The sequence below is a fragment of the Penicillium verhagenii genome (genome assembly GCF_028828195.1).
Source record: "Penicillium verhagenii strain IBT 33310 chromosome Unknown utg000010l_segment0_segment0, whole genome shotgun sequence".
Taxonomy (NCBI): Eukaryota; Fungi; Ascomycota; class Eurotiomycetes; order Eurotiales; family Aspergillaceae; genus Penicillium; species Penicillium verhagenii.
The window spans coordinates 1,316,902-1,343,240 of NW_026643174.1; the positions used below are offsets into that span (position 1 = coordinate 1,316,902).

Below are 26,339 nucleotides of genomic sequence, written 5' to 3' on the forward strand. Positions count from 1 at the left end.
GGCCACTGCCGTCATGTTATATAGCATTCGCGACGTTCGCGACGCCTTTAATTTTGCTTTGGCAAACTTTATCTTTTAACATTTGAATTCAGTCTCGGTTGATCTTCATTGACTTCACACTTGCTCAACACACGCTGTTATTCAACCTCCGCCATTTTTTTCTCTTACAAACCTCAGAAACTCGGGGATCAAGGTTTGAAGCCATGACGAACGATTGCTCGTCCAACGGTTCTCCGTACTCGCCCGTTCTCGAGACGACTCGTATTTTTTCCAGCCTCTGTGACCAATCTGAGAGGCTGGGTTTACCGGAAGATGTAATTGCCAACAAAGACAGAGTCTCATTTTCATCCAGTCATAATGAAATCTACTTCCCCATTCCCTTCAAGGAAACCGAGACACTTGCTGCACTGAAAGGTGTTGAGGGTTCCGTGGCTGCGGCCCTGGCCGATCTGCGCTTTGGAAAGGCCGAACAGCCGCGTAGTGTCCAGGTCAGCCTGGAAGCAGCGACAGCCTTTGGCTGCCAGGCATACATGGCTAAGATCGATGGATTGTCGAAGCTTGACCCCAATGTCAAATCCAAGTTGAAAGGTATGTTGAAAAGAAAACCAGTAGTCTATGGGGCAATCCTTTCTAATACATATGTTTGCCAGATACGGATTTACTTGCTGCACAGTCAAACGGATACCGTCGCATGTCGGCGAATCTGTATAAAACCAAGAATCCGCTTGAGTTCTACCATATCCATGGCTCACTTGAGGCCACCACCACATTGAACATGATCGGCCTCGAGGGCCACCGCCCTGACTTGACAGATTACGAGGAAATCATTAAGGTAATCGAGGGACAAGTCCAGAAGTACACAGTTTCTGAACTAGAAGCAATGAATAAGGAGCGACGTCAGGCCGGTGTTCCGGCGCTCAAGTACGAGGATTTCATCAAAACCCCTCATGTACGTTCGCACCCCACGCTTTGTGGCTAGGCTTCCAGGTGGAGGAGTCAACACATGCTGATACGAATCTCCAGGGAGCTCTGAATGTCCAAGAACCACCTTGGAAAGTAGTCAAGCTTGAAGGCGATGTTGCCCCAACTCCGTTCCCGACTCCTCGACCCGGCAGCAAGAAGATTCTTGAAGGCGTCAAAGTCCTTGAGATGTGCCGCATCATCGCTGGCCCAACAGTCACCCGAATCCTTGCTGAGTACGGTGCCGATGTGCTCAAGATCACAAGCCCCAACTTGTCAGATGTACCATTCTTCCAGGTTGACGGCAACATGGGCAAACGTGCCGCGGATTTGGATTTAAAGACCGATGCCGGCCGCCAGGAGTTCGAGAAGCTATTGGCTGATGTGGATGTGATCGTGGACGGTTACCGACCGGGCGCGCTGGAGAAGCTAGGCTACGGACCGAAGGCCATGGCTACTCTGGCCGAGAAGCGTGGAAAGGGAATCGTCTACGTGAACGAGAACTGTTTCGGGTACGAAGGTGAATGGGCCGGACGGGCTGGATGGCAACAGATTGCCGACTGTGTAAGTTTGACCTTGTCGCGTAGATGAGGTGACTGCTCCAGCTAACAAGCGGGGGGGAAATAGGTAACGGGTATCGCATGGGCGCAAGGAAAATTCATGGGCCTTGACACACCTGCTGTCCCACCCTTCCCCATCTCCGACTACGGAACCGGATGCATGGGTGCCATTGCTGCGTTGACGGGTCTTTACCATCGTGCTAAGACTGGTGGCTCTTACCACGGCCAGGCGTCCCTTATGCATTACGATCTCCTGCTTTTTGCAATGGGACAGTACTCTGATGATGTACAGGGAAAACTTCGTGCTGCTCAACCGGAGGATTTCTTCAAGCTTCGTCATTGCGATAGTGTGGATCGGATCTCCGCCACTGTGCTCAAGGGAATGCAGAAGCGCTTCCCTCACTTATACATTAACCCCGGCGTTGAGTCTGAAGGTCGCCAATCTTTGTTGGAGAGCTGGTATTCCGAGGCTTACGGTACTGATATTGAGGTTGTCAAGCCCATCGTCGCTGTGCAAGAACTGGATAATCAGTTTGTGCGGGCTAGTCGGCCGAATGGTTTCGATAGAGCCACTTGGGAGGATTTCCAGGTTGAGGGGCAGGGTGATTTTAAGAAGTGTTGATTATGCCTGCCATTCTACCAACAACAGGCAATTGAAGAAATTCCAAGGTTGGTCTGCTTGTGACGACGTCTTTGATTTGCCCTGCAAAATGTCCTAGGCAACCATAAAAATCGTCCGTAAAGATTGATGAAGAATAAAGACGAAATGAATCTGTGTACTAGCGCGTTCCAAGATTAGCATTTGTAGAGGCTCAAAACTTTGGTGTATGATGCTACCAATCAACAGTGTTATTCATATCACATCCAGAAGTTGGGCATGACTGATCATATTGGTTTCTCATGACGCGCGGGGCTCAAGCCACAGTGACACGTGTGGGCCTTAATTAGTGACAGGATTAGCTGCTGATCAACCGGGGATTAAATGGTCTCGTTAATTAAACCTATAAGCACTTGGTAAGTATTCAGCAACGTCATCCCACTGACGTCATTTTTAATATACCCTTGGGTCGTGGAACAGGGTAAATAAAATAAATAAAACCACACCTCGCCCACCAGGGGGGGAGAGTAGTTGACACAGACTCATCTTATCTCGGCCACACTGCACACTGTTGGGTATGTGATCTAAGTTTATATGAAGAGGGAAGATATCTGGGAGGTATATACTACTAGTATTGAGGACTGACTCAACATATTCTAGAACTTCATCTACTTCTACCTCCCCCACCTCCACTACACGCCCACGATGCCAACCATACACGAGCGAATCCGCGAAGAGATTCTCAGAAAAGAGCGCGCTCTCTGGTCAGCGCTCACATGTGCCGATCCACCACCCCAGATCAAGAAATTAAGCAACGAAGGGGTTGTGTTGTTGTTCCCGAAAATGCCAATCCTAACGTTGGAAGACGAGGAGGAGTTTGACGAATGCCTGAAGCCTCCATTCCATCGCTTCGATGGATTCCAGCTAGATGATGTACGGACGATTGTCATCGATCTCATGGCCGGCTCGGTGACATATAAGGTTTATGCTGTTCGGGGGGACAAAGAATATCGAGCGACGGGTTCTACTACTTGGAGTCAAGCAGCTGATGGTGAATGGCGGGTTGTGACGCACCAGGAAACTCTCCTGTAGGCCTGGGGACTGTGCCCTTTTCCTCTTTTGTTAAATATTAATATTTTTTCTATGATTCCATGATCGACACGAGTCACGAATCGATCTTGTTCTTGCCAGGCGAAAAGATGAGCATATGAAAGATGTGCACTGTGTCAAATGCCTATATACAGTCATTATGCGTATTACAAGCCTTTATTCATATGGTCGCATACAACCGAGGATATTTCCATGTCCAGAGGTGGGGAAAGGTGTCACTAGAGCTTTGCTGTCCACAGCTTAGGTGGATCGTTCGCTTTTCGTCCATGTTCTCCCTTTCCACCTAGATTCACTGTAACGCCCTCCCCGAATGCAGCCTCCTGGCAATCCTCATCATCAACTCCATTCACATGTTGCACGACAACAAAATCCACGCGTCGACGACCTAAAACCACCATGGGCGCATGCCAAGTCCCAACACCATATGTGACAGCTTGCCCGCCGTGTGCAATGAATGCCTTGATATTCTTGAGATCTGGTGGATCTCGAATAGTAACGATTTCGCCCTCGGAGTTCTTCGCCATAGCAACCTCACCCTTCAAAGTAGGCGCAACGACAACTAGGAAGCTAGGTTCATCCTCTCCATCACCAACCTTCGAGTGGCTTGACAGATCGACGGGAATGAAAGTCTGGTTGGTGAATGGGTGGCGCTCCAGTATCCGTACATCAAATACCTCCGTCTCAGAGCTGCGACCCTGGGTGATTGTACGCAATTGGCGCGGGAAACAGCAGAACATTGTCATGCGTGCCGAGCTGGCCGTCCCAGTTGGACTACTTGTATAGCGATCGAGCATTGGGGAGACGGGGCTGTATTTCAACGCAGAATTTTGGTTTGCCAGGACAGGTGCTGGGTTATGCGGGGGGAGATTGGAGGGCTTAGGAGCGACATTGAGATCTCGTGGGATGGGAGAGCAGATTGCCGTGCCGAATGGTGCGAAGTTGGTCGGTGTAAGAGGTTGAGGGGTTAATGTGAGGGTCGGGTTAGAGGTGAGAATTGGCGCCATCGTGACTTTTATCCTGAGGATACCAAGGATCAAATGTCAGTCAAGTTGAGAGTTTCTTCGAAGATGATTGTTTGCAAAAAGGAAAAGGCTTGAAAATGTGGAGATGCTTGGATATGCTTTGGAGAAGCGGAGAACATGGTCGGCGTCCTCCGGCGATAAGATAAGCGGCGGGTGCCGAAAAATAACACGTGACGATGAGAAGATATTTCGGCCTCAAGTCTCAGGCGAGGAAGAAATTTCCTTGCCTTGGGAGTCAGGCCAGAGTGTGGATAATTTTGCATGTGCTTTGACAGTACTGGGTACGTAAAATGTTACAAGTGATCCAAATTCTAAAGAGTCCAGATCTCTTCATGTCGTTGAAATCATCAGTCAAAGATCATCTTTCTTTTTTCAAAGGGCATTCATCCATAATCATCCTCTACTACTCTTTCTGTGCTGCTTAGGAAGCTGACATGGTTTTCGGTAGCGGTACGTTCGCGGTCCGCAGGTCTGATGAATCCCCGAAACTTACCAGCCATTCCGCCCGGATGGCATACTTCCGGGGCGAAATACGTATTACTCGACACGAGCTATCATTGGTCAATCCTCTTCCCGGTGTAATTTATCTTGTTCCGGTCCAATCTAAGTTATCTAACATTCATTAATAAAGCATTGAGGTGATTCCCTCATCGCAGTTCCAGTCCAGTTACAGATCCACACTAGTCTACTAGCACATGGCCACTCGGGCTGAAGGGAGGATTTCCGGTACGGCTTTATATCGGTACCGGGTGAACAAATTCCCCTTCTGCCATTCTCATTCAAATGTTCCCTCTCTCATTCTCATTCAAACAATCCTTCGCGCTCTACGTGATCGCAACTACAAGGTAGCCAATATTGCATGACTTAAGGTTGCCCAACAGGCGCAATATGTCAATCACAAACCTACCTTTGGAGTTGTTAACTCATATCTGTGAGGATCTGGGACCTAAAGATTGGGGCGCGTTCCGGACCACTTGCCGCCAAATCCACGACAACACACTGGAAGCCTATACAACGCGATATTTTAAAAAAATCACCCTTCTTCTCACATGCGAAGGGCTTGACCGGCTGGAGCAAATTGCAACCAGTAAAACTCTTTGCAGCTCGGTCGAAGAAATTTGGATCATCCCAAACTTGTTGGAACCTTGGGCACAATTGGACAAGGCTACTTTTACAAAGGTAGATCCTGCGAGACATTTGTTGAAATGGCAGCGCCTTCCAACTACGGAAGAATCGAATAAAATGAAGGTTGAGCTTGAAGCTCTATTTGCTGTCTTCAACACTGCAATGAAAGAACATAATAAGATTCTCCAATACTCAGGTCTCTTTAACAGGCTTGAAAAATGCCTACCGCACCTCAAAAACGCTGTTAACCTTGGCTTACGGTCATACACGACACATTTCCTACTCAACCGTGCAAGTCATACTGACTTCACCTGCCTAGGCTTGCGTGAATTGAAGAACCAGTTCAAATACCAGGACTTTCCATCACTTAACCGGACCATGCCATACATGCCTTACGGTTTGGCATTCTCACAACTTCTCAACGCCATGATCAAATCGAGTCAGAAAGTCCAAGCTCTTCACACATGTAGCCATGTCTATTGCGGTATGAAATTGGGACATCTTCAACTATCAGAGGCTCAGCACCAACAGCTTCTTCCACTCTTACAGGATCTGACGACTCTCCATATGTGCATCCGCCTTAAAGATCACGAACAAGAATTTTTCGATGAAGGCACCTTCAATCGTCTCCTCAAAATTCTGTTCACAGTTTCATCGACACTAAAGACCCTGACTTTTGCCCAATGGAGTCCTATAGAAGAATTATCTCCTCTCTACTTCAAGGATCTCGCTCAGAAAGTTCAATTTTCCCAGCTAGAGGAACTCAATCTCCATTCAATTGAGGTGACAGTGGATAGCCTCGAAGAGTTTCTGCGGACAGCAGCCCCAACCTTGAAACGACTGAGTATCAGGTTGGTTAGTCTGGTTGATAGGATAACATCTGCACCAGACCTAGGACCCCTAACGGGAAACAGTCAAAGTTGGGTCACTTCATTGTCCACTGAGGTCAAGACTGAGATGCAGGGGCTCTGGCGGCGTGTTTTCAAATTTTTGGCAGATCATCTCAAGTTGCAATACGTCGAAATATACAAGCTTGGGTATCGAGGAAGATTGATCTTGTTGAAAGATGCCTTGTTTATGGAACGCGGACAGCCGGGCGCAAAGCCTTCTCCTGGCCTGAACCCCTCAGATTTCTATTTCGACTCTGAGAAGGCGAGTGTAATTTTCAAGGAATGGGTCACGCAGCTTCAGATAGAGATGTGGCATTGGGCAGCCTTTGGAGGCCCCAAGCTCCCAGGTACCAGCAACGTGCGCCAAGTACGCCCGGGATTTGGTAATATCGCTTCTTCGGTATGCGTGTATCCGCAACAAAACCAATATGCAAGACTTCAGATTTAGAGTTATGTCGTTTTATACATATATATGGGGTTATTGTGTCAATGAATTGATACCTATGGAATTGGCCGAAGGAATTCAAGGAGGTCTTTTCGGGCACCTGGGTTCAACAAGAAGTCGTCTTGATAAAGTCATCATGCTTGAATTATTCAATTCACTGTTAAACTACAGCAGGAGTGTTTCACAATATTCAAGTTGGGGATACTTCTTCAGTCACCCGTTCAAACGGCAAGTGAAATTTTGACTCGGAAGACATGCTGCATGCATCATTCATTCCAAGCGGATCACGCTACATGTATCAATGTAGCATCATGGCTAAATGTAGCCCTAGGTAAGTAGTAGAGCTCAGCCCTGGAGACGGTGGGAATATATCAAAGACTCAGACATCTGGATATAATCCACTTGGGTCCCTTTTCGAGTACATACATACGACCACACATGGGGTGTGGAGAACAGGGCTTCCCGTCCGCTCAGCCGTACTTAAGCCACATAGATCAGTACAACTGACCGTTTAGAGAGCCTTATTAGCATAGAGCCGCGAGGAGTCATCTCTAGGTGAGTATAGGTGATTTGGGTGAGAATTTTGTAGACCGGGTGACAGCGGGGCTAGCTATCTCAGGGTGCGGGAGTATCTGACCGGCGGGGGGCTGCTTGAGCACGGGCTATATTTCCCAGTCTCTTAGATCTTCATTCCTCGAATCAATATTTCGTAGATTTCAGGATTAATTCACTAGAAGCCGAACCAAATCTTCCGAGATCATAATTCAAGCAGCTCATCAATTGGATAGTGATCGCAGAAGTTTTCTTGATCACCCGCGCACTTGTCAGTCTTGAGCTTCACGAGTTCTCTCATTTCTTGTCGCTGTTCTTCGCTCAAAAGTTGGATACGGTCATCCAGTGTGGTAAAGGTTCCATAGCACTGTGGATCAATAAGTTTTCAATAAATTTCGTCGAACATAAAACTGTATCTCGCTGCTAAGCAGGTCCAAAATAAACCAGTCTGTTACCATTGGGTCCGCGCGACCCCTAGAGGCTAGTCAGAAGGGTTCCGCGTGACCAGGAATGCTGGCAGGAGTTGAATACAAAGAAGAAAGAAGCAGGATGTGGGATTTATACCGTGGGATTTACACTATGGGACTATGAGAATTTGAGATCTTTACCTGTATGGGCAGCCGCCCTTTTTCTTTGTTCTAGTCATTCGTTCTTGTGCCTGGAGTTACTGGCGTACGGACATGTTCTATGCTTCAACAGAAGAAGCGCCTACTTCGTTGCAGTCTGTCTCTGTGTCAACATCGCCGCCACTACTTACATGCGCACGAAGTATCCCCCCAACGCGGATGGATTAGGCCAGCGTGATCCTTAGCCATGACTGCAGCGGAATCCGCAACATCGACAGCCGCTTCCACTATGCAATCAACGTGATCGCGACCATCCTTGTCAGCGTAAGCTGTTGTGATATGAGGCTGGTGCAGATCAGAAACCAAGCCGCAACATCGGAATTCAAATGTCAGTCCCGAGGTGTCTATATGAAGAACCAAGTTGATTGGAAATCAACTTGATCTTCCTGTTGTATATATAGCCTCATGTTCCCCACTGAATACAGAATAATCAATCTTCCTTTGAACTACAACAGGTTATGAGCCCGGAAGCAAAATCTCGGATGCCATCTCTACTACTCATCTGAGACTTATCTTAAACATCTTGATTATATATCTACCCCGCTTTCGCAATCATCACTATGTCTGCTCTGGTCCATGAGTCTCCGGACCGAGCTGTCACGGCCATCGAGCCTCTGACAGGAAGCGATAACTACGCAACCTGGAAACGTCTCATGACCTCCCGTGCCTACCTGAAAGCCAGGCAGGTCTGGGATGTCTTGTCGGGCGACCTCCAGCGTCCTGACTGCTTATTCAAGTACGCCAAGCCTATTACGGCAGACATCCACCCCTTGGTGGAACCGCACCTCGCTGGGGCGGTGAGACAGCGCGCTATTGAGGCGCGCCTCGAAGTGGAGGTCCAGGCGTTCGAGCGCCACCGTGATTCGTGAATGGTCGCGCCGCGAAGCCGAGGCCTACAGTATCTGAATAGCGTTCAAGGTTTATGCAGAAATTCGGATTACCAAGCACTTCCTACGATACTGTAATAAATAAAATGGCTGGAATTGGTATTTGAAATTTCTTAAAAGGGGGCAAACCAGATTATCCATAGCTTTCAAGTTTATTACTGTGAGCACAAGGGTCCATCCCGCTCAGATGGTCAGTACCAATGGCAAAAGTTTGGTCCGTGGGTGGATCGGCACACATGCAATCCCATCCTGTCTCTTTTCATCTTCCATTCAAATTTCAATCTTTAGTTGATTCACAGATACTCAAGACTGGGAGGAATGATTTGTTGCTTCCCCTCTGAAGATTTATCTTGGTGAGCGTGAATCTAACAAAGAATCCTATTGTGAACCTCAATAGATACGCTTGGTAAATTCTCAATTTCAAACCCTGGGCATATCGAACTTTATGCACGGCTCGTATAATTATGCCACGCCAAAATTCGAAATCAAGAGTGTCAAGAGACTCGCCCTACCCTAAAGACAAGGACTGCAGTCGGTCTAGGGTACAAAAGGCATGTGATCGCTGCAGACGAAAGAAGACAAAGGTGAATAATGGCACGATATGTATGACCCATACTTCAACAGAAAGCGTTGGTCTAACCAAATGTAGTGCGATGGATCCAGTCCTTGCCAAAAATGCAGTGCTGAGAATATGAGCTGCATATTCGGTGATCGAAGCAGAGATAGAGAAAAGGTTTACCCTAAGGGGTAAGTAAACACTTGTTACGAACAATCGGTATACCAAAGACTTTATTGACTTTTTAGATATGCAGCTTTACTGGAAGATCAGCAAGGCTGGCTTATTCACGGCATCAGAGAGCTATATCGCCATTTGCAAGCCGGTTCAGGTTGGCCTGGAGAACCACTGAGCTGTGAAGCCAACGGTCAGCCCCTAGTTCACAATATCCTTACTCGTCTAGGGTCGTTGGAAAACTTCGGAGATAATATTCCCAGCGGAAAGGAAGAAATATTGGCGCACCAGCAAATTTCAGATGACGCTGGCTGTGAAAAAAAGCAGTGGCCGAGCTCCTCTAAGGACAATATGCAAAGTTTTATCTCAGCCCGAGCTACACCAATTGCTCCTGTTAATACGCTACCGTCATCAACAGCTATGAAAACCGATTATACCGAAGCTGAGAATACACTTTCACGATCGTCGAGAATTAATGTTATCGGTTCAAAATGTTCCGCAGAATCAATGCTAGGCGCTGCGAATGACGCAGGGTTGCCGCATCATGATTTCCAAAGCAGCACTGGGATGCATGGATATCCTACTGGAAATGACTCGATAAACTCGAGTTTCTTCAGTGGGATAGAGAACGAGACTAATGACTGGGACACATTGTTTAACCCATCTTCGGAAAGCGAATTAACGAGGGAGGAATATTGGGCACGGTTTTATGAAGCTCAAGCCTTACTTTTTTGAGTGTCCTGTTTAAGGAACCAACTGTATCGGAATCATTCAAGTACCCCCCCGAAGTCGGTATTAAGCGCCTTCTCCACCTGAGAATTCTTGTGTACATGGCCTTTTAATAATGTATGTATTAATGCACATTTATTTGGCTGGTATCTTGACCTGGTACACTCAGGTATAAGAAACCAAGGACTCTTCGTCTCCGAGAGTCTAAGGTACGAATGTTGCAGGCTGAATACGTAGATGAATCCTTTGAGTGTGAAAAAAAAATTCTATGATCAAATTTCAAGGTTGCAAGATCTATCGCTAAATTGATGTGCAGCAATTATTCGAAGAGCATTCGCCCTGAGAATTAGGACGATTTCAAGAACTTGACAACGGCTAAATGAAAGGATGAGCGAGGGAAATGTACATGTTGATTTGGAATCATTACCTTGGCGGAAATCTTCGGGTTTCTCAGAGATAAGCCAGTGGCCCGCCTCGACGTCCGCAATCTCAGCGTTAGGGAAGAATTTTTTGATTGCAGGAATGGTGTCATTAGTGATATACTTGGACTTGGTACCCCGAACGAAGAGGGTGGGTCCATTGTACTGGACGGCATCCGACTCGCGGAAGGGGAAATCCGCCATGTTATCGAGCGAGTCGCCGATGACTGAGAGGGGCACACGGAACTTCAGTGTCTTACGCTCGTCGTTGGAGCGGACAAGATTCGTCAAAAGAAATTGACGGATAGGAAGGGACTAGTAGCTTTAAATCAGACGCTGTTTTCAACTTGCTTTCTCGGCTGTTTCCATACCTCTTCATAGTCCTCGAGGATCTTGTTTGCATCTGATTGCTTTTGCAATTTCTCTCGCTCCACGTGCTGCATACCCCGGACATATTTGGGGAAATCACTCTTCAGGGCTGCGTTTAGCGGAGCATTGTCAACCGGGATTAGGGCGGAAACGCTCTCCGGGGACCGAAGAGCTACAGTCATCGCGGCTTTGGCACCCCTGCGAGCGGTCAGTATGGAGATTTGGAATCGAGAAATATCTTCTTGAATCATATATGTAGACGTACATCGAATGGCCAATCAGGACGCATTTGTTGAGCTTCTGCTGATGTATGAACTTTTGAACATCTTCGGCCATGACACTGTAGTTATGCTCTGGGGCATGGAAAGAATCACCATGGTTACGAAGATCCTGACGCGATTGTCAGTACAAAAGGAGGATCATCATTTTCATCTATGATATTGGTGGCTGTTGGGAGAGCATGCGACACACGCACCAATGTGAAGATCTGGCATTTCAAATCCTTGGCCAAAGCCCTATGAATCATGTCAGATATGTTTCGTCTCATAAAATTGTTATGTTATCATACTTGCTGATACTCCGGTTATTTTGCTTAGAACCGAAGAGCCCATGCAGGAACAGAATGGGATCGCGAATGGCTTCCTCCTTTTCAGGGCCGTACACCTGGTAGGAAAGCTCCGCACGATACACACGACCTGTAGAAAATGTGCGAACGCCAATGAAGCTTCGCGTCGCGGTCCGAGTGAAAAACATGATGGAATGCTGACAATTAAACGTCGATCGAAGAAGCCAACAATTGACGTGAAGCGATCGGGAAACCATGCCGGATGACTCAGCAGATCGTTAAGTCAACCAGGCACTTGCCGCGGCCAAGAAGATTCACCATGTCAACCAATTCGGTCAAATCATCAGGATACGAATCCGACTCATATATGGTCTCATTCATGAGTCTGTCGCAGTAGTAATTGATCGGACACTCTTTCACAAGATGATGAGTAGCCAAATCTCAATCTCGGGGTGTTAGCGGCTCGGCTAGATGATGTTGATCGACACGACCTTTTTCAGGGTTGCCGAGTCTTTGATTGAACATTGAATCAAGATTGCTTATCTAAACCGCTCACACAATTTCTGGCGTTGTTTTTGAACATGAACATGAACTGTTTACAGCACACCTATAGAAAGTGAGAGTGACCAGTTGCCTCACCGACTGGCCAAGTGCCAAAGTTCATCGGACCGCGCAGTGGGGCTAGTAAGCGCACTCAGCAAATTCAAATAACCGCCGCACGACGAGAGACCATGTAGAACGAATGGGTGAAAAGGTCCTTTCCTGGAGCTTCTCTAAGGTGGCCATCTGCCTTTGCCATTAATCATAATAACTCTGGAAGTATCAGTATCAGGGTAGATAATTGATCATTCCTTTGCCTTCGGCTTGACAATACATATTTCTATTACTAAAGCATGGATTCGACTTTACTTCCCTTGCTGCAATACAAATGCAATGTGATGATGTATCAGTCCCATCTCTGGAAATCTACAAATGATAGGAGAAATTATATTAAGTGTGGATGTAAATGTTTCTTACTACTAGTAGTATTCCACTGCGTTGAGAAAGCTGGGAAGCTGATATGTAGTTGATAAGGGACCGCGGGGAAGAAGACCGCGATAAGCCAAACACGTTATTAACAAGCCAAGCTGCCCCTCTTGCCACACTCCTTTCTCTTCACTCTTCATTTTTCTTGTCTTCCTTGCTCCCAATATACCCAATTTCCTTTTACTCAAAATGTCCAATCAAGTCCGCACAATCAACCCGACCACCCACGAGGTCATTTTCGACCACCCGGGCACCTCCCTCGCCGAAGCAGCCCAGATTGCCACCGCTTCCAAGCAAGCCTTTGAATCATACCGCGCCGTCACACTCGCCGACAAGAAGAAGATCGTCACCCGTGCACTAGAGATCATTGCCTCCCGAATCGATGTTCTGGCCAAGGAGATCACCACACAAATGGGGCGACCCATCCGATACTGCGCCGGCGAAATCAAGACTGCCATTCTTCGCTCGGAGCACATGATGGACATTGCGGAACAAAGCCTGGCTGAGCTGCCTGGCAAGCCCGAGGCAAACTTCAAGCGGGTGGTAAAGCATGTGCCTGTGGGCCCGGTGCTTATTGCTGGAGCTTGGAATGTAAGGATTTCCCATTCGGATAACAAGGGGGGTTTCCTAGACCGCTAATTCCTCCGCAGTACCCATACTTGACCACTGTTAACGCCCTGATCCCTGCACTTCTCGCCGGCAACTCTGTCATTCTACGTCCATCGCCTCAGGTGCCTTTGTTTGGCAACCGACTGCTTGAGATATTCACCGAGGCCGGTTTGCCGCAAAATGTTCTGCAGGTCATCCACATTGGTAGCTTGGATGTTCTCGACCAAGTCGCTCAACTTCCCGAGATTCAGTCTGTCTCCTTTACCGGGTCTACTGCAGGTGGTATCAGACTTCGTGAAGCTACTGCACGCCAAGTCAAGCCAGTCCACCTGGAGCTTGGCGGAAATGATCCCGCATATGTGCGCCCAGATGCCGACGTGAAGGATGTGGCAGAGAACCTCGTTGACGGAGCTGTTTTCAACTCCGGCCAGAGCTGTTGCTCTATTGAACGGGTCTACGTCCACGAGAAGGTCTATGATGCTTTCATCCTTGCCGTTCAAGAAGAGCTTAAGTCGTAAGTTTCTCTCTCTCTTTTTTTTTGCTCCCTGCCATCTTTCTATAGGCAATGCTCATACTGTACAGGTATAAGCTTGGTGATCCCCAGGATGCCACTACCACCACCGGTCCTGTCATTTCAGCACCTAGCAAGGAGAAAATCCAGTCGCACATTGATGATGCCTTGTCGAAGGGCGCTGTCAATGTGACTCCGGAAAATGCTACATTTACTCTGGCTAAAACAGCTGATAAGGGCAACTGGCTTGCCCCGGTTGTTCTAACCAATGTCAACCACTCTATGATTACCATGAAGGAGGAGACTTTCGGACCCGTGATGCCGATCATGAAGGTCTCTAGTGATGACGAAGCTGTTCGTTTAATGAATGATAGTGATTACGGACTGACTGCTAGCGTGTGGACAAAGGATATTGCTGCAGGTGAGGAGTTAATCGATCGCATTGAGGCTGGCACGGTCTTTATCAATCGCTGTGACTACCCAGCTCCGGTAAGTGTCTATTCCTTTACTCTTTCATTCAGGTACCATAAGTTGACTTTTTTTTTTTGACAGGATCTCGCATGGACTGGCTGGAAAATGTCCGGACTTGGCTCTACTCTTGGACCCCGAGCATACGATGGATTCACAAAGCTGAAGAGCTACCATATTAAGGGCGTTTCTGCTTAAAACATAGATTTCTCAAAATTGCATGATGGCCGACCTAGAATTGATCGGCTGATACATAGTAGGTATGAAAGATGTAACAGATGAAACTTTCTACAATTAAATGACATTGCAATTACCTCCAGGGCAGTACCTACTTCCAATGTTGGAGCTCTCAGTGCTTACTCTACTAGTACGGTATACTGACTGTTGTTAACTATGGGCTTACTCTACTAGTACGGTATACTGACTGTTGTTAACTATGGGCTTATCACCAGTCTTATGACTCTTATCATGATTGGATCCACAGCGCGGTCCCGGACCGCGTTTCTACACCACCAACCTCCAGTTCCTCAACCAAGTCCCGAAGTCGGTGTCTGGATTGGTAGTAGATGATTGGAAATAGGATAGGGATATTTAAGACGTCATTTTATTCTGAGTACTACCTGGGCATCAATGAAAATATCCGGGGGAAATAGTATGCCTGAGTCTTACACCAAAGTCCCGACTCCCGGGAATTGGAGTGAGTCGGTGACGCTCCCCGCACTCTGATTCGCGGTGAGACCCACCACGATGATTTCACATTTCCCTTCGACATCTATCCATATCCATGGACCATATCCACCCGTCTTTCCATTCGTACCCATATGAAAAGGAAGCCTTGTGGTCAAAAAGGCTTGATATCAAACTGCAAACCATCTCGGTCCGACAGAAACTCTTTGTGGAGCTAGGTGACATCTCCGATCTGTGCTGAAATTTACTAGCATGAACCCTCCCAATGACAATTACACCATCCACAAAGTCTCACTTAAACGAACCCGCCAAGCATGTGGAACATGCCGGTAATGCTAAATTGTTGCAATCAAATGTTTTGAATCTATTAAGCTGATTTCTCTTCAGTCGCAAGAAGGCCCGTTGTCCTGGTGAGAAGCCAACATGCTCACTATGTCAGCGGTTAGGACAGCGCTGCATGTACGGGACACAGGTAGCTACCCGGAGTCAAACTCAAGCGATTCTTAATGAAAATGGAGATCATTCTGTTTCTGCAAGCTCAGATCGAGCCGAGGCTTCTGATGCACGTTTTCAAAGCATAGAGCAAAGACTGGAAGAACTAGCATCTCTCATCAAGTGCGTCACATGCGCTGGATTATTCTCAGCAACATGCAACTAATTTCCCCTTGCTAGAGAACGGCTTCCCGAGACAAGTTCTCATGCTGAACGTTTGAATGATTATTTCCCGACAACCCACGACGATATCAACCAGGGCGATTCAACCCCTAACGCTGATCAAACCGTATGCCATTCTGCGTATGAGTAGGTGCTTAACCAGTTAACCCAACCTGCTTTTTCTAACTGGTTTACCGAAGTTCCCCTCTATCTGCGCCATTGATTGGATCTGAAGTGCAGGTATATTTGAACGACTTTCATGATCAGCCCTATTGCGTCTTCTCAAAGGAATGGCTTTTGGAAAACAAAAAGGATCTCCCACCAGAGATAGTTTTCCCACTGATAGCTCTCACACGACGTCTCTCGGTGAATTTTCCAGATCCGATAGAGGGCATCCCATCAAGGAGCAGTAAATGTGCCGAGCGGGCGTGGCAGCTACTGTCGGTCAAGTATCGTGATGGCAAAACAGACCTTTCATTTCTACAAGGCACCTTTCTTGTTGCTCAGCTTGATTTTGCCGATGGCAATGTCCACCGGGGATGTGCGTCAGTCGGCCTTGGTCTGCGGGTCATCCAGTCAAATGGGCTCAATCACGGCAGGATGCTTTCTTCCCTAGACAAGTCTGAAGCAGAAGCCTGGCGCCGTATTACTTGGGCATTCTTCGTGCTTGATCGCACTTATAATGCATCGCGAAACTACTCAATATGTCTATCGGATAATCACTTCACACTTTCATTCCCCTTGACAACAATTGGTGATCATTCTCCCCGTGGGTTTTTACATGACAAATCACCGAACCACGAACAAAACGGCGACCTGGATATATTAGCTTGTCTCTTACGACTCTACTCCCTATGGGGCAAGGTAACGGAATGGGTCTTTGAACCTCTAGAGACCAGCACTCTACCCCCTTGGCATAGTGGATCTTCACTGGCAGTTCTTGAATCTGAATGGATGGAATTCGAAACACGGTTTGCGAACGTTCACAGGTACAGAAACGTGGACTTCAAACGACGCGCTCGCGAAGATCCCGATTCTCGTCAATACCTATCAACCTGGCTGTGCGTGCAGTTTCTCTTCCATTCAATTCAGTGTCTCTTACATCACCCCTTCGTGACAATGGTCAAGCTGCGGCATATGAAAGGCAACTTGTCCGCAGCGTTTCTTCAGAAATCATTTGAATCATCGTTGCTTCATTCGCGATGGATAGCAAGATTCATAAGGGAAATGACGGAGGTGGAGTTGCGTATTTGTGATCCGTTTGTTGGGTATCTTGCTGCTATTGCGGCCACTATTCAGCTCGAGCATACGGGTAACAAAAACCCCAAAATTGCTCTGTTGCTGAATAGTGAATATCGTGTTCTTGTCGGGTTCATAACGAATCTGTCCTTACAGTGGGGGAGTATGAAGGTCTTGGTAGGTTTTTTTTCCCTCTATTTCTATTGTCGATGAAAGGCATTGGGGGGAAATGCTCTAATCTTCATGTTGTGAACAGGTTCGTCGAGTAAATGAATTGGCATCTCGGCATCAGAATTATGGATCGCTGTTCTATAATCAGGATGGGTTCTCGGGTGAATTGTCTAGCATGGCAACACCCTCTAATCTTCCGAGGATGTCAGCGCAGGATGAGGCTCTTATGTGGGATATCCTCGATCTTACTTCTTGTGGCTCTGGTCCGCAAAGCATCACTAAACCGCCTGCTACTACCTCCATTGCAGCAGAAATACCGAACCTCGATACTCCAGCCCCGGGGGAAGCGGTTCTTGGGGAAGTTGAACCGGCAATTATTGATGGGGCTACAGGGGAGTGGCCTTTTGAGCATCGAGGCCTCGGACTTGGAACAGGCGTGCCGGATATTCCAGACTGGATGATCTTTGGAGACTTCATGTCGGAGCACCTTTGAATGAAGACGGGGCGGATCTCGGGGATTGTGCTAAGCGTTATTTCTTAAAGGCATGCTCTAAGAATCCACAAATCGAACGCATATGCATGGTCGTTCGAGCAACTCAAAGACACACAGACCCACCATCTTCTGAAATGAAACAATCGGAACACAAAAAATCTCCAGATGATGCTTAAACCCTCGCCTTGATATGCACCTTGACGTCCTTGGCAGGCAGGAAGGCGCCCCAGGTTTTGATGTGGGCAGGCACAATAAGGCCCTTGCCATCTGCTGAAGAAATGACCCACATGGAAACGATTGAAGCTGTAAAAGCCAAAATCGCTCGCTCGGTAAAAGCATTGTTCTTTGACGCATATAGTCCATCCGCGAACGGCCCAAGAATATCCAAGTTGGCCTCCTTTTTACCAGATGTATGATTCGTAACGATATACCGAAGTGGATCATACTGGTCTGGATTTGAAAAGCGTGTTGGGTCGTTCTGATAGACGCCATGGGGCATGAGTACTTTCACGCCCTTGCAGATCTTGTATGTGCGAGGTTCCAAGGCTTCGCCCGCGGATTCGGTAAGTGTCAAGTCGGAGTCTAGCCTCCGAAGGGAGATGCCGGCAGAGTGGAGACGGATCGTTTCGTAGTGGCAGGCCTTCAAAAGGTGGCATGTTTGTAGCATCTTTTCAATGTCAAGATCGAGTTTGGGAGGTTCATCGAATGGGAATCCGGTCTCCTGGCGACTAGGCCGAGTGGAATTGACGGCTGGGGCCATTTCCTTCTGGATATCTTTGAGCAGTTCCTCATCGGCGAAAATATGCACCAGATTCCAGAATGTCATTTTAACTATGTATTCCATAAGATCCCAGTGAAGCGATAGAGTCCCCGCCGCACTGGCTCTTGGCGACAAGCCCAATTTCTTGAAGGTTCGCATTCGCTGCTTGAATAGGTCTGACACGTCATCAAGATCTCGTAGCTCAATACCCGGATCAATCCCGTCATCCCAGGCGGCAAAGGCACGGCTAAAGACTGACATAATATGCAGGAGGCGATCTCGCGCAGCATGGCCCGAAGATACACCAGGCGATGGGGCCCACCGTTTGAATCCCGCAAACAGCGAGACAAAATTGGCATCCAGTGTCCAAAATTGCTGAAGTACACCGGGAAAAGATTCGACGAAGGCCTCCCCTAGCAAGTGCGTAGTGATATTGTGGCCCACAAAATCTCTTACGAGGGCAAATAGGTCTACCTCGCAGATTGTCGCATCCTGCTCTAGTAGAGTGACAGAGCTGTCTCGCTCCCAAGCGACCTGATCCACGAGGCTTCGGGAGAAGGTCACCAAATTGGGAACATTGCGCTGTAGCAAGCGGGTGATGGCCGCTGATGTCGCACTAATGAACTGGCCTTGGTTGATAATCGCCGAGACATCGTCACTGATCTCCTCGTTGCGATTTGAACGCAAACTACGCACCAGGCTTTGGTCACCAAAGACGTTTCGCAGAGCTTGATCAAGCACCATCATACCAGATTCCTTTTGCGACAAAACAGTTTTGATCATTGATGGTGACACCACAGTATCGTGGGTCTCGCCTTGCAGGTAGACGCCAAACACAGGCTCACCGAACGAATCCCTATGTTGGTGTTTTCGATTAGCAAAGATGAAGGAGGTATGATTGAGAATTTGTTGACCTACCTTATTGACTCGATCAGACCGACGTGATCCCACAGGAAAGATGGGCCATGCCCAAACCAAGGGAACCAGTAGGGGGCTAACCGCGTCGGTCGCACCTCTGTCGGGTCGGATTTCCGTTGGCTGCTTTGCAGACCAGTAATCACACGGGTCGCGATACACGTAAAGATCAACACCGCTAAACACATTGACCAGTCCAAGCTGGACATTGAATCTCGCACAGCCTGTATAAATACATGGGCACCAAGTCTGTATTCCATATTTCTTTTCTCTCTCTCTCTCGATTACTCCTCACGTTGACTGTCTTGAGCTTAAATGTACAAAACCAAACAACAGGTGGGAAGATCCCTTGCTTATGTCATGTTGCTCGTGCCTGAAATCCCAGGATGCAGTATCAGGCCAACGCGCAGCAATACCGCTGTTGCCTTGAATACCCCAAAAACCTGAAATTCATATACTCAATACTTAATAGTAAACACAAGGAATCTTCATTACTACTCGAGTCCTCGACCACCTCAAGGCAAGTAATTTGATGGCTCGACTTGAGATCCACGTAGTAGTGACTCTTCTAAAAAAAAAAAAAAAAAAAAAACTAGAAAAAAAATTCCACCTACTGAAATGAAGAAAAGGCTATTATGGAAATTTTGAAACAAGAAAGAGTCTTGGATTAATGACAGTAGCTGCAAGTTCAATGTCTTTCTTCCGGAGGCAACTCAACATGTAAGGCTCCTTCCGCATAAGCCCGATTCTGCTCATTCTTCTTCGCAATAAAGGATGCAATATGTTCTGGAACCTCGGCGACCTTATTCCCATCACTGGAAACGGGCTCCCCAAACATCTCCCAGACAGGAACTACGCCCGTCCAGATACGACTGGTGATGTCGGCATTGTCCGCATCCTTGCGCTCATCAGAAACCCCGCCATCTCGAATCTTACCACTGCCATCGATAACCCTAACTTTGAGAATCACCGTAGACGACATTTCCGCGCGGTCGGGTGGGACTCGGGAGTTTTCCCAGCGGTCCGCGACAACAGAGTTGGTGATTAGCTGCATAGCCCAAAGCTTCTCCTCTTCCGATGTGACCAGCTTTGCATAACCATGCAAGATCGCAGAGCGGTAGTTGTAGTTGTGAGAGTTGGGGGTGAGCGAAAGGACTATGCCATCCACTCGACTCGTGGCGATACATATTGGGAGGCCCTGTTCTGCGGACTCGGAATTACGGGCCAAATTCATTATGCGGGAGCTCACATAGCCATGGAGGTAGCACTCAAGGGGCTCATCAATAGTTGCTGATGGGTAGTCGAAAGATCCCATCTGTCCGATCATAGGAAGGATCGTGGGGAATGGGTCCTCTGGGCCAGGATTGAATGAGACATGGAGCACCTGTGATGTATTGATTATGGAATGAATTGCACCCAGATCGTATGTTGCTGGTTGAATGTCAGAAAGTATGTGACGAATGAGGGACCAAGACCATTAATGGGAAATAATATTAGTAGTTCCAAGGCGTACAGGAGACATGTATCACGTACCGCGATGTTTATACCGATTCACTGTATTCGACACTCCCTTGGGATACATCAGAGTGCGGCCCATATTGTTCCAGTGATAAATGACCTTGGGATAGTACTAATTTCGAGTCCAAAGTCGGATGGACTATTGGTTTAAATGTTTGGCAAGACTTGACGCTTTATATGCAATTTGGTATCCAGGACGAGATAGGGTAAACTTCCGACGCGCTTCCAATGGCCCTTTTGAGCATGTCCACCCGAGCGAGCTTCCCTTGTGAACAATCAGCCCTGTCAGCAACGTCTAATCCGCTTGTCATGATTGGTTCTGTCCTGGAGACTTTCAATTGGACACCTTCAAAATCTCTGATTGGGAAGATTCTATAGAAAATTGTGGTTTTATCTGCCCGCAGGGGTCGTCTAATTGGGAGTCGGCATTCTCTCCATGACGTCTCATGAAGGTTTTTATGTTTGCCGAAAATGGAATGGCTTCTCAGCGACTAAGCCTAACTCAATCATTTTTAAACAGACTTTGAAGAATTCCGAATAGTCATCGGGAGGTTCAGTGGGCAACAGCATGGGCTTTCTGAATTGGGATCTCTCCTCTTCCGCCCATTTCGTTTTCACGTTCATCATCGAGTGGCACTTCAGGCCTCAGGTTACTGCTTAAAGCCTAAGTAGCCCTTGAGAATAGAAACACAGCAGCATCCAAGCACTCGAATGACATTTGCACTTCCAATATGGCTCCTCAGAAAGGTAACAAGTGGAGCCACCTCACCACCAATCTTACCAGCACAACTCCCGGGTACCTGCATGAAATATACCACGGTGAAGCCTACGAAGTAACAACAGGTAAGCATTCAATCTTTACCTGGTAAGATGGAAGGGACTTTCCAGATTGAAAGGAACTTGATGATCTGAACTACACCCAAATCTCCAGGACCACTATATGGACACATCGAGCCCCCCTCCGCCAAAGTTATCAAAAAAGCCTCTTCTCCCCTGACATTGGATACAAGGGGAGAGAAAAGTTGGTGGGAAAGAGCTAAAACCACTTCGAAACTCACATGCATTGTCGGCTTCATTGCTTTCTGCATCTTCTTTGCATTCGTGGTGGGCGTGCCTGCCGCTTTAGCGACTCGAACTGCCAAGAGGAAAGGAGGCCGACCCAGCCCCGTACCACATCCGCCCGAGGAAACAAACGATCAGCTGATGTCTGCGTTGGACCTTCCTATGGAACCGACCATTCTTCCACGGGGGCATTCAGTAGATGGCAAAATCCCAAATACTGCTCTCTTCTCACCACAAGGATTTGTGACTGTGACAACCCTCCAGGGTTAGGTTTTTCAACTGGGGAGCGATAAAGACTGTGAATGTGAGTATGAGTTTTTCTAGGATCTTGGAAGGGCAGGTACATTGCACTGAAAGGATGGCTTGACTTGCTGCGGTGTATTTTCAAAGACATTTTGCTTGTTCAAACTCGAATATTTGGGGGTTTTTATCACTTGTATGTTCTACTCGATCCCAGAACTTTGCACATGTGAGAAGGTTAGATTAATCAATCCAAAATATTGCCATAAATGTTGCAAATGCCAGAAGTCTCAAGTTACAACATTTGAACTGTTATACTTCGAAGAGCTCGGCCACTACCGGCTAAAATGTCAGCCGATCACGAGGTACGTCATAGCCGGAGCCCGGAGCAAAGTGCGGAGAGTGAGTTCTACTAGTAACTTCTAAGCCAACTTACTACCATGTGACATTGGTAGAGAATGCAAAGATCAATTACGATATACGGGGAAAGACGTATGGTAAACAATGCCGCAGTATGTAAGCATTGGGCGGAAAAAAGAAATTGTTTATGAAAAAAAAAAAAAAAAAAAAAAAAAGAGCCCCGAAAGCCTTGCTCTTGCTGGACAAGTTCAAGTGACAAGTCACAGTTGCTTCGGCCCGCCACTCGGCACCCAAAAGTAGCTCCGGTGGCCGAGAACTTGCGTCAACCAGCGCGTCTTAAATTGCGATTCAAATCCCGTTTGTTTCCTCCTAAAGTCGTTCAATACACCCCCAAATGTCGGTTTTAAGAGTCACTACAGCTTCATTATCGCGCAAGGCGATCACCGCCGGTAGGCCGAGAGTCTACCTAGGACTGCGCTGCAGCGTAGGCCCACTACTCCCGACCGCTCGACCGACCTACTACTCAACCAGTGCGCCACGACTGTCTCTTTCTCCCAAGGTCGAACGTGGCGCTTCAAAACTGTTTAAAGATGCCGATGCTGCAGTCGCTGATATCAAGAGCGGATCGACGATCTTGAGTTCTGGCTTCGGTTTATGCGGGGTTGCTGGTGAGTGGAATGGTTTGCGGAGAAAGCTCCGAGGGACTGACATGGAGAGGGATCGACTGGACGGTTATGCTAACAGAGAGTTCTATTCTAGAAACTATTATCAACGCTATGGGCCGTCGAGGTCCCGATCAATTACATTCCTTGACGGCGGTCTCGAATAACGCTGGCTCGGCTGGCAAGGGTGGGCTCTCTACATTGTCGCAGAACGGACAGTTGAACCGGCTCATCCTGTCATATCTGGGAAATAACAAGGTATTGGAGAAAAAATATCTATCCGGCGATATTGCAATCGAGCTTTGTCCCCAGGGAACATTGGCCGAGCGACTGCGTGCCGGTGGCGCGGGTATCCCTGCCTTCTTCACCCCCACTGGAGCCCGTAAGTTACATCAGAGTTCGACCCGATCTCGATTTTGAAACTAACTCTGACTGTGGGACAGACACTTTTATCGAGGAGGGTAAGATCCCTGTGCGTATGGATGAGTCAGGCAAGGTGTTGGAATCGGGAAAGCCGCGCGAGACTCGGGAGTTCAATGGCAAGAAGTACTTGATGGAAACTGCCTTGACTGGTGATGTGGCGATTTTGCGAGCTTGGAAGGTCGATGAGGCTGGAAACTGTGTTTTCCGGTAAGCTTCCCTCCACACAGCACCTATATCTTTCTTCCTCCATGCTGACTAATATTCGCAATTCAGTTACACCACCAAGGCCTTTGGTTCCATCATGGCAAAAGCCGCTGCCCTTACCATTGTGGAAGCCGAGAACATCGTTCCTGTTGGCTCTATTGACCCCAATGATGTGGACCTGCCCGGTATCTTTGTCGATCGCATCGTGCCGGCAACCGATGAGAAGCATATTGAGAACAAGAAGCTGCGAGAGAGTGAGGCTGGCGACATGGAGGGCTCGAACAAGAGCCAGGCTCAAATTGAACGAGAAAGGATTGGCCGAAGGGCGGCTAAGGAGTTGAAGCAAGGGTTCTACGTCAACCTGGGTGTTGGTGGGTGGAGTAGTATATACTTCTTGTGAACTGTCCAGCCAACTGACATTTTCAGGTATTCCCACTCTGGCTCCCTCATTCTTACCCAAAGATATTAAGGTCTGGGTCCAATCCGAGAATGGAATCCTTGGAATGGTAAGTCGGGGAAGATGAATATCAAGAAAGTGGAATTGTAACATGATGGTGACTTACTCTCTTGTAGGGACCCTACCCGACTGAAGAGGAAGTTGATGCGTGAGTTATGTCCCTCAGTTTCTCGTGTGGTATTAATTCTAACCCATATCAGTGATATCATCAATGCCGGTAAAGAAACCGTGACCCTGATCCCAGGTGCTTCCACCTTCGACAGCACCGAGTCCTTTGGCATGATTCGCGGTGGCCACGTCGATGTCTCGATTCTGGGAGCTTTGCAAGTTAGCGCGACCGGTGATTTAGCCAACTACATGATTCCCGGCAAGGTATTAAAGGGTATGGGTGGTGCTATGGACCTCATCTCGAACCCCGACAAGACAAAGATCGTGGTTGCGACAAGCCATGTGGCGAAGGATGGATCCCCTAAGATTGTGCAGAAATGCAGTCTGCCCCTTACTGGTGCCAATGTAGTGAGCACCATCATCACCGATTTGGTAAGTCGAGCAGAATGGATTCTTTGGGCGGGTTTTGCTAACTCAAGTCCAGTGTGTCTTCCAGGTGAACCGGGCTACTGGTGAGCTCACTTTAACCGAGCTGGCTCCTGGCGTTGAAGTGGAGGAAGTTCGCAGTAAGACCGATGCCAAGTTTGCTGTTGCGGAAATACTAGAGATTATGGATTAAGATACACTAGAGTATAGAATGATGTGTATAATTGATTGAATATGATTCCTGGTAGCTATCGATAGTCCTCCGTGAAGGGTCTGTACAAGCTATCGTGATATTCCCAATTCGGCTAGAATAGCCTCGTTATGTTCTCCGACCGTTGGAACGGATCTCATCTGAGCTCCATAACCACCTTTGTCCGCTGATTTAGTAGACCCCGGTGGTAGTAAGGCTTCTACCGGGCCCGTGGGAGTTTGCACCTCAGTCCACCGGTCGCGAGCTTTAAGCTGGGCATGTTTCCAGACGCCCTGCATATCATTAACGCTCGCATTAGCGATCGACGCCCCATCAAGTAGAGAAATCGTCTGATCCGCGGTGAATGACGCAAAGGCATTGTGAATGACCTCCTTGAGCGCATCTCGATTCTGTGTCCTCAGCGAATTACTGGAGAACCTATTGTCCTTGGCCAGGTGTGGCTGAGAGAGCACGTCATTGCAGAAATTGACCCATTCCCGTTCATTTTGAATACCCAGCATGACAGATTGGCCGTCTCCTGTCTCAAAGGGTCCATATGGGTAAATGGCTGCATGCGATGCGCCCGCGGGAACTGGCCCGGGAGCGTTGTTAGAGGTGTAATACATCGGAAACCCCATCCACTCCACCATACTCTCCAACATGGAGATATCAATCCGACAGCCTTGTCCATCTTTCCCTCGTTGTAGTAGTGCGGATAGAATGTTGCTATAGGCGTACATGCCGGCGGAGATATCGGCAATGGAGATACCCACCTTTGCCGGCTCTTTGGCTGTACCGGTAACCGAGAGCATACCTGCTTCACTTTGAATGAGAAGATCATACGCCTTCTTATCGCGATAAGGACCGTCTTGGCCATATCCGGATATGTCACAGACGATCAAAGAGGGATGTTTTTCTTTCAACGCTTCGTGCGATAACCCCAATCGGGCCGATGCGCCCGGTGCCAAGTTTTGGACTAGCACGTCTGCTTGTTCCAGTAGTTTCATAAGAACGTCATGGTCATTCTTTCCCTTGAGGTCCAGTGCTAGACTCTCTTTTGATCGATTGGTCCATACAAAATGCGAGGACATGCCATTGACGCGAGTGTCATACTGGCGGGCAAAATCGCCCACCACGGGTCGTTCAACTTTGATGACACGGGCCCCTAGATCTGCCAATTGGCGTGTGCAGAAGGGAGCGGCAATAGCTTGTTCTAGGCTGACGACGGTAACACCAGCAAGAGGAGCTGGGCGGTGTGTTGAAGCTGCACTCGATTGCCATCGAAAACCAGAGGGTAATGGGGTGCGAATTTTTGATGCTGATAATCGTGCAAGGGCAGTGCGCGGGGGTGTCATGGTCAGGTAGAGAGATAGAGGACAGATGAAACAATGGCTTGTCAGGTATGTATAATAATAGCGAATGGGCATTGAGAAAGAATCACACTTGTTATATAGAGTATTGTGGAATGCGGTGGGTAATGGTTGTAGACTTGTAGTTCGGCGAGTAGGAAGCAAGTCGGCTATATGCCTTTCAGCCGAGGACTCGCCGAGCGGCAACAGCAGTAAGGCT

At 47.9% G+C, this 26,339-nt stretch overlaps 14 protein-coding genes across 14 annotated transcripts; 9 read left to right on the top strand and 5 right to left on the bottom strand.

The window, feature by feature from the left end:
* Nucleotides 1-203: 203 nt before the first annotated feature.
* N7466_010353 (CAIB/BAIF family enzyme) lies at nucleotides 204-2,142 on the top strand (the record flags this gene model as incomplete). Its single annotated transcript, XM_057169742.1, has 4 exons — nucleotides 204-588; nucleotides 651-949; nucleotides 1,024-1,524; nucleotides 1,588-2,142. 4 exons carry the CDS (start codon nucleotides 204-206, stop codon nucleotides 2,140-2,142), a joined length of 1,740 nt encoding a protein of 579 aa, XP_057017133.1.
* Nucleotides 2,143-2,823: 681 nt separating this feature from the next.
* On the top strand, nucleotides 2,824-3,210 carry N7466_010354 (nuclear transport factor 2 family protein; the record flags this gene model as incomplete). The annotated part of the gene is made up of 1 exon (XM_057169743.1): nucleotides 2,824-3,210. The coding sequence occupies one exon, from the start codon at nucleotides 2,824-2,826 to the stop codon at nucleotides 3,208-3,210; it is 387 nt and encodes a 128-aa protein (XP_057017134.1).
* A 236-nt stretch (nucleotides 3,211-3,446) lies between these two features.
* On the bottom strand, nucleotides 3,447-4,232 carry N7466_010355 (ureidoglycolate hydrolase; the record flags this gene model as incomplete). The annotated part of the gene is made up of 1 exon (XM_057169744.1): nucleotides 3,447-4,232. One exon carries the CDS (start codon nucleotides 4,230-4,232, stop codon nucleotides 3,447-3,449), a length of 786 nt encoding a protein of 261 aa, XP_057017135.1.
* A 906-nt stretch (nucleotides 4,233-5,138) lies between these two features.
* N7466_010356 (F-box protein) lies at nucleotides 5,139-6,713 on the top strand (the record flags this gene model as incomplete). The annotated part of the gene is made up of 1 exon (XM_057169745.1): nucleotides 5,139-6,713. One exon carries the CDS (start codon nucleotides 5,139-5,141, stop codon nucleotides 6,711-6,713), a length of 1,575 nt encoding a protein of 524 aa, XP_057017136.1.
* Nucleotides 6,714-8,448: 1,735 nt separating this feature from the next.
* On the top strand, nucleotides 8,449-8,757 carry N7466_010357 (uncharacterized protein; the record flags this gene model as incomplete). The annotated part of the gene is made up of 1 exon (XM_057169746.1): nucleotides 8,449-8,757. The coding sequence occupies one exon, from the start codon at nucleotides 8,449-8,451 to the stop codon at nucleotides 8,755-8,757; it is 309 nt and encodes a 102-aa protein (XP_057017137.1).
* A 709-nt stretch (nucleotides 8,758-9,466) lies between these two features.
* Nucleotides 9,467-10,240, top strand: N7466_010358 (uncharacterized protein; the record flags this gene model as incomplete). The annotated part of the gene is made up of 2 exons (XM_057169747.1): nucleotides 9,467-9,522; nucleotides 9,580-10,240. The coding sequence occupies 2 exons, from the start codon at nucleotides 9,467-9,469 to the stop codon at nucleotides 10,238-10,240; spliced, it is 717 nt and encodes a 238-aa protein (XP_057017138.1).
* A 340-nt stretch (nucleotides 10,241-10,580) lies between these two features.
* On the bottom strand, nucleotides 10,581-11,775 carry N7466_010359 (Alpha/beta hydrolase fold-1; the record flags this gene model as incomplete). Its single annotated transcript, XM_057169748.1, has 6 exons — nucleotides 10,581-10,609; nucleotides 10,662-10,968; nucleotides 11,025-11,220; nucleotides 11,288-11,412; nucleotides 11,498-11,537; nucleotides 11,591-11,775. The coding sequence occupies 6 exons, from the start codon at nucleotides 11,773-11,775 to the stop codon at nucleotides 10,581-10,583; spliced, it is 882 nt and encodes a 293-aa protein (XP_057017139.1).
* A 1,027-nt stretch (nucleotides 11,776-12,802) lies between these two features.
* On the top strand, nucleotides 12,803-14,399 carry N7466_010360 (aldehyde dehydrogenase family protein; the record flags this gene model as incomplete). The annotated part of the gene is made up of 4 exons (XM_057169749.1): nucleotides 12,803-13,204; nucleotides 13,264-13,736; nucleotides 13,805-14,222; nucleotides 14,286-14,399. The coding sequence occupies 4 exons, from the start codon at nucleotides 12,803-12,805 to the stop codon at nucleotides 14,397-14,399; spliced, it is 1,407 nt and encodes a 468-aa protein (XP_057017140.1).
* An 803-nt stretch (nucleotides 14,400-15,202) lies between these two features.
* Nucleotides 15,203-17,445, top strand: N7466_010361 (fungal specific transcription factor domain-containing protein; the record flags this gene model as incomplete). Its single annotated transcript, XM_057169750.1, has 5 exons — nucleotides 15,203-15,217; nucleotides 15,276-15,298; nucleotides 15,561-15,689; nucleotides 15,743-16,958; nucleotides 17,038-17,445. Exons 4-5 carry the CDS (start codon nucleotides 16,143-16,145, stop codon nucleotides 17,443-17,445), a joined length of 1,224 nt encoding a protein of 407 aa, XP_057017141.1. The 5' UTR covers nucleotides 15,203-15,217; nucleotides 15,276-15,298; nucleotides 15,561-15,689; nucleotides 15,743-16,142.
* A 172-nt stretch (nucleotides 17,446-17,617) lies between these two features.
* N7466_010362 (uncharacterized protein) lies at nucleotides 17,618-19,329 on the bottom strand (the record flags this gene model as incomplete). Its single annotated transcript, XM_057169751.1, has 2 exons — nucleotides 17,618-19,061; nucleotides 19,124-19,329. 2 exons carry the CDS (start codon nucleotides 19,327-19,329, stop codon nucleotides 17,618-17,620), a joined length of 1,650 nt encoding a protein of 549 aa, XP_057017142.1.
* Nucleotides 19,330-19,808: 479 nt separating this feature from the next.
* N7466_010363 (pyridoxamine 5'-phosphate oxidase family protein) lies at nucleotides 19,809-20,717 on the bottom strand (the record flags this gene model as incomplete). Its single annotated transcript, XM_057169752.1, has 2 exons — nucleotides 19,809-20,551; nucleotides 20,654-20,717. 2 exons carry the CDS (start codon nucleotides 20,715-20,717, stop codon nucleotides 19,809-19,811), a joined length of 807 nt encoding a protein of 268 aa, XP_057017143.1.
* A 652-nt stretch (nucleotides 20,718-21,369) lies between these two features.
* Nucleotides 21,370-21,970, top strand: N7466_010364 (uncharacterized protein; the record flags this gene model as incomplete). Its single annotated transcript, XM_057169753.1, has 2 exons — nucleotides 21,370-21,481; nucleotides 21,570-21,970. The coding sequence occupies 2 exons, from the start codon at nucleotides 21,370-21,372 to the stop codon at nucleotides 21,968-21,970; spliced, it is 513 nt and encodes a 170-aa protein (XP_057017144.1).
* Nucleotides 21,971-22,694: 724 nt separating this feature from the next.
* N7466_010365 (3-oxoacid CoA-transferase) lies at nucleotides 22,695-24,773 on the top strand (the record flags this gene model as incomplete). The annotated part of the gene is made up of 8 exons (XM_057169754.1): nucleotides 22,695-22,968; nucleotides 23,045-23,344; nucleotides 23,406-23,592; nucleotides 23,659-23,960; nucleotides 24,016-24,095; nucleotides 24,163-24,194; nucleotides 24,247-24,586; nucleotides 24,639-24,773. 8 exons carry the CDS (start codon nucleotides 22,695-22,697, stop codon nucleotides 24,771-24,773), a joined length of 1,650 nt encoding a protein of 549 aa, XP_057017145.1.
* An 89-nt stretch (nucleotides 24,774-24,862) lies between these two features.
* On the bottom strand, nucleotides 24,863-26,125 carry N7466_010366 (CaiB/BaiF CoA transferase family protein; the record flags this gene model as incomplete). Its single annotated transcript, XM_057169755.1, has 1 exon — nucleotides 24,863-26,125. The coding sequence occupies one exon, from the start codon at nucleotides 26,123-26,125 to the stop codon at nucleotides 24,863-24,865; it is 1,263 nt and encodes a 420-aa protein (XP_057017146.1).
* Between the last annotated feature and the right edge of the window lie 214 nt (nucleotides 26,126-26,339).